General features: G+C 46.5%; 1 protein-coding gene across 1 annotated transcript in view; it reads right to left on the reverse strand.

The window, feature by feature from the left end:
• The window catches only part of PPP5C (protein phosphatase 5 catalytic subunit), a 48,203-nt gene extending 45,195 nt beyond the window's left edge, over positions 1-3,008 (reverse strand). Inside the window, exon 1 of the mRNA XM_061578556.1 lies at positions 2,892-3,008. Coding sequence (XP_061434540.1) covers positions 2,892-2,994 — 103 coding nt within the window. The 5' untranslated portion in view covers positions 2,995-3,008. The remainder of the gene's footprint in view (positions 1-2,891) is intronic.
• Positions 3,009-6,000: the final 2,992 nt, after the last annotated feature.

Genomic DNA, 6,000 nt, shown 5'->3' on the forward strand with positions numbered 1-6,000 from the left:
CACACGGCAGCAGCAATTACTCAGTGACCACAGAGGGCTGTCATCACTGAAAGGGTTAAGGTGTGGAAACATGGCTCCCTCCCCCGAAGAAATGCTACACTACACCAATTTAGGCTTTGGAAATCTTCCAGAAGGCTCCGTAGGACCTGAAAGGATATTAAAGATTTCTTAATTTACTTATCTTAACAGATGTATTGGCAATCCTGCACCATGAGACTTGTACCACGGTTTAAACATTGAGGTTAACAAATGTAATAAGTAAAACGTGAAGACGGGGGAATTAATACTCGTTTAATATCATAAAGGTAAAATCCCGCCCTTGCACAACATAGCAGAAAATGAGTAGAATTCTGCAAATATCATTTCACTTGGCTGAAATCATCAATAGTTCACTTTGTTTTGTGTTTATCAGTGCATTCCAAACGTTTGTTTCTAAGTGCGTTGACATGTTATGGAGGAGGCTCGTGAAGGACGCTGCTACTGGGCAGTTGGAGGTGGTCACCCTCCAGCAATAACGGAGGGCAGAGAAGCGACGCTCACAACAACGAGCGCAACGCTGGGTCGCTAAAACACAGCAAGTTGGCACAGTAGGGGGCACAGGTGGTGCATCGGCCACTCATCTCAATCAGTTGACCCATGGCACCTGCTGGGTCAGCCCCGTGACCTCCTTACCGGCGGGCGTTCGACCCTTCACGTGGCCTTAACGTGCACGTAGCCTGGCACAATCGCCGTGGTGACGTCAACGCCACTTTGTGGCGAATGGAGGTTGTTGTTAAATGAATGAAACTGAAGTTTCAGTTTCATTCATTTGCTATCGCCCTGTGAGCCATTCGGCTCTTGAATCGGGTGCAACCGCAACAAACAAAAAAATGAACAAGAAAACATCTTGATTTAAAGCTTTCGTGACTGCAGGGATTCATATTATTGGTTCTTTCGGTAAAGTCACGTAGAAGGGAAACAATAAAATAAGAATAAAAATATATAAAACAAAAGAACCAAGAATAAGAAAACATCTTAAAGTGACTGCGCGCAAACAACGAGGTAATGATCACCTCGGATGCGGTCTTGTTTTTTTTTACTTTTTTTTATCGTGCACGCCAAATATTGACACAATTATTAACTAATCAATATAATGTATTCCAAAACTGGAGATAAACCTATATGGAAATCACAAACCATAGGAAAGTGCGATATTTATGAGAGATGAGCATCAAGCCAATAACAGGCAGTCGGTTCCAACATACAACATTAATAATATTGCTAAGCAAATGAGTTTCACAGCTGTCTACTCGGAGTAAATTCAAGACAGGAAATGGCTATAAGTTAGTAATGTGCCGCCAGTCTGTATAAACACTCAACACACGGTTATTTCCCTTCTTATGCTGCTCATTAATGCTGTCAAAGATTAGGCTTTCGCGCTGTGAACACACACAACATAAACGTGCTCATGTTTTGTACCTTTTTGGTTACCCCGTGCCCTTAGAAATATCTACGTTTATCCGACAAAGTCCCATCACAAGGGAGAAACAACAATCAATACACGTTTTGTTGATGCCCGTATTCAAACGTCTGTAAGCCGTATGGACCTGAAAACTAAATTTACCTGTTCAAGAATATGTGGTAAACCGTATAAGTTGATAGCTATTCCATTACGACGCGTAGACTGTTCTAGAATCAGACACAAGTCAGTTACGACACCAAGGGGAGGGGGGGGGTGTTAATCTTATCTTATAGAGCTTCTTACACCCAAGGCGCTTTACAAGAATTATAAATGGTACTGTACAATGGGGTTAGCTCAAAGTGAAATGGTGGCATGTGATAGAAGGGGATAGAGGATGGGTATGGAAGGTTAGTGAGGAACGGGGGGGGGGGGGTACACCGAAGGAATGAATGCAGTGGAGGGGACTCATGAGTTGCCTTGTGTGAGAATATTATTTTGTGACTTTACCGAAAGACCCAAATAATCTGAATTCCTGCAGTCACGAAAGTTTTAAGTCAAGCTTGTGTGAGAATGTCCTTTGATTCCGATTCAGCCCGCATAGATTCTGATTCGGCCTGGATTCGTATTGAATAAAAATGGAAGCGTATCGGTAAATAGGCGGCTAAACGGAGCTGACATTGATGCCAACAGTGGCCTTGATACAACCTCAACTCGGCCATCCGCTTAGTCATGGGGAGATGGGGCCGCATGTCGGCGGCCCTTCACGACAGCGCCACGCTATTCTTTTAGCAGAGTAACAACCAACACGTACGTGACTACACGTACCCCTCGTTAGGCCACTATTTAACCAACCCATACGACCACGGTAACAGTAACACGCGATTTGAACATCGAGTCGCCTTCAATTGAATGAGTCGTTTCAAACCAACAGTCCGTCAACTTTGTAGACTCGTCACAAGGCGGGCGAGGATATTATTAAACGTAACAAACCCACATTACTGACAGGGGGTGGTCAATGCAAATTGAAAATCATCCGTGTATAATATCGCAATTAACTTCGATATCGCTCTCATAATCCACCCTCCCAAAGTCACAACGTAAGACTCGCGGGGCCAACTTAACCGGCGTAACACGATTACATTTCCTACATCACATTAACACGGCCGCCGGTCACAAGCCAATCAGACGCGCGTCGATCCTGGCACGGGCCAATCGCGCACCTCGCCGCGTGCGTCACACGCGGCACGCCCACCAATCGGAGCCCCGCGTTGCCGACCAGTCGCGCCTATGCGGACCACGGAATACAAACCCCTGGGCAAACGCGGCCTGGGCTAGCCGAGGCAAGGGCGTGCGCCGTGGCGGCAACAACCGCGTGCCCCGGCGAGCCGCGACCGCTCTCTGCCTCCCCGAGGGCCGCCGCTCATCGCCGGCGTCTCGCCGCAGCTCGTACCGTTGAAGTAGTCGTTAGCCTTGGCCTTGAGACGTTCCGCCTGCTCGAGCTGCCCGTCTCCCGCTGCCGTCTCCTCCACGCGCGACTCGGCGCTGTCCGCCATGTTGGTAGGGAATAGGCCGGGGGAGGGGTGGAGGGGGGCGCGGGCGACCAATCAGAAGCGAGCTCTCACGCGGGCGGCCTCTTCCTCACGTGCAGCCAATCAGAGGCGAGCTCACATGCGAGGAAATTTCGGGGTGGGGGTGGCGGGGTGAGGGAGGGGGGCGGTGGGCGGGGCGGGGTGGGGGGCGGTGCGGTGGGGGGGGACAAAACGCGAGTGCGAAAATGAGACACGCGGTGGGTACGAGGAACGACCACGTGTTTTGAATTTGATTTGTTACGCGGGAATGATCCCGATTTAGGCAATTTATAAGCGAAATGCGTGGTGCATGAGCAAGGCAACAACAAAAACACATTGTTGCAGATATTGCCCAACAAGTGAGGTGTGTGACGGTCTCAGACGAGACACGCGAATTGAAAATACCACTGAAATCACTAACATAACAGCAAGAGGAATAGGGACATAAACACGCGAATCGAACAAGTGCAAAAGTGGGAGCAAAAGCGCCAGAAAAAATATATATTAGATGCAGATGCCTTTCAAGCCATTAACGAGGTTCGCTTCAAAGGCCTTAACAATAAGCAGAAACTCACAATTAAATATATCAACTTAAACCTTAAAACAATTATCTGGGTGCCAGGCGAGGTCTCGTATGAATGTGGAGTGTGCCCCTTGTCTTTGCCGTTATTTTACACGTGCACTCTGTACGAACACTAGCCTTTGCCGGACGATTGGCGTGTTCCAATGTGTTCCAATTCCTTTTGTGCCTGAAGCATATTTAATCCCAGAATTGGTAACAGTTGGCCAGCTGCAATGGGGTGGTGACCCACAGCAAAGCGGTGCTGTCCCCTTCTCTCTTACTCCAGCTGTGACTCGCCCAGTGGCCCCTGCAGTTCACGGTATTTTCCACAGCAGCCGGTGGGTGACCCACCCAATCGTGGCTCCAAAGCCAGCTCTGTTGTTTGCTGTCTCGTGGTTGTTGTTGGACTTGCATCCCACTGGGGTTTTTTTGCACAGCGTTGGTGTACGGTGCTTTTTTTCTGGAAGACTTTGCAGTTTTTTCCGGATTTTTCTGTTTGCGCCTAGTCACTTTAAGATGTTTTCTTGTTCATGTTTTTGTTTGTTGCGGTTGCACCCGATTCAAGAGCCGAATGGCTCACAGGGCTATACCAAATAAATGAAACTGAAACTAAACTGAAACTCTTATCAGTGACCACTCTCTGCTCCATTCCGCTCTCTTGCCTGCCGATTGAGTAAAGCACTTTCCTCACTAGTATCTCGCTCCTGTGGCACAATTGTTGAATTCCCGTTTTGATAACTTTTATCTTTATCCCCTGCTAACATCTAAATCTCTTCATCTCGACATGGGATTTTTTTTAAACTGCTGAGTTTCCAAAACAAAAGTTTGAGCTGCGACGATGCATTGTTTCTGGAGCTTTTTTTTTTGCTAACCGATTATATCCTGAAGGGCTTAATACCATCCCTGTCATTGACAAAGTACAATAATTACCAAAATTTCCCCACCCCTTCATAAATTGTAAACAAAAACAACTTTACAGGCCTTATTCTAGTGGCACTCTGCACCAGTTAAAACACTGCTGCAACTAAATTTTAGACCAACACTGGAAGCCACCCAGATATAAACATCAGGCGTGCTGACAATGAGAAGCAGTCCAGTGTAGGGCATAGCCTCGGGATTATTTACATACTTTTATGTCTGGTGTCTGTGCTGTCCCACCCTCAGTGACAATGTATTGTGAGATTGAAGGCTGGAGGACCATGAAGTCATACTTTCTCAATGCCGCCGACAAGTCGTTCTGGCATTGACATCATATGCGCGCACACATGCCGGGAAATGCAAAATCACAATTTATGCCTAAATGCTTCGAATGTCAACAATACTCCGGCCATTAACTTACTGAGACCACAGTGGTCGGGTATTAAACTTTGGAGCTAGCTATTACTGTCTTGTGCTCCAGCTTCGCGTGCCCACCACGCTGCACACAGAGAGAGATAGCTCCAGGAATTGGCGTAGAGTCGTGGCGATGTCCGTTTTTTTTCATGCACCAACAAAGGCTGGGCAAACGACTTAGCCTTCAGGGACAGCATGTCTTGCTCCACTCCCTCTCAGCAGTGTTCAATTGATGTACAGTATGTCACTGTTTTATTATTTACAGAGTATGTACCACAGCCTCGTATTTTGAACCAAGTAAGAACCCATAGAAATAGGAAGTCCCATTTTTTTTAAAGGAAGACCGGAAATGATAATATACACAAGTGACACAAATAATCACGTAAAGTTAAATTGTTAAGTTTAAAGTCACAGCGAAGACAACCATAAGCTGCAGTTTTACCACTGTTAAGGGTTTGCGAGTGTATTCCAATCTCATCGGTCACATAACAAAGGTGTTTATTCCAGTCACATAATTGGCTTGCATCAAGCACAATCAACATGTGAGCTGACCGCTTATGTAACTCGTGTTTGAGGCTCAACCCTTCAACATTTTGGAGGCGCTATGATGTTCGCCCTTCACATTTCTATTGACTCACAATCATTGCCAAGTTGCCATAATTTGGCTTTCACTATGATCTGCAAGCTTGGATTGATCTTACTTTCTATGTGAGAGGTCGATATATGCAGTAGTTGTTGGTAGCCGATCCGATACCTTCCCCATTACCTTGAATAGGTTCCCTGCACAATTCCTGTCTCCTCAAAACATTGTCACGGTGGGGGTGCGGGGGGGCGATATCCAATGCCGACACAAAAATCGAGGACAGCTTTTCCATATTACCGACAATATGAATACATCAAATAAATAATATTATCAGCCATGGTCTGACCACTGCTGTATGAAGGCCTCCTAAGCCACCACTTAAAAAAGAATACGATCTATTGTCCGAATAACGCAAATGGACAATCGTGGCCTTCGGTAAGTCAGAATTTTATCTTCATGAGATTACTGTCACGACAGGTGCACACGTGTTCGTTTCGGCCCCATCTGCCAGTTG

The sequence above is a fragment of the Lethenteron reissneri genome, chromosome 8, assembly GCF_015708825.2.
Source record: "Lethenteron reissneri isolate LAM-NWPU_2019-01 chromosome 8, ASM1570882v1, whole genome shotgun sequence".
NCBI classification, from domain to species: Eukaryota; Metazoa; Chordata; class Hyperoartia; order Petromyzontiformes; family Petromyzontidae; genus Lethenteron; species Lethenteron reissneri.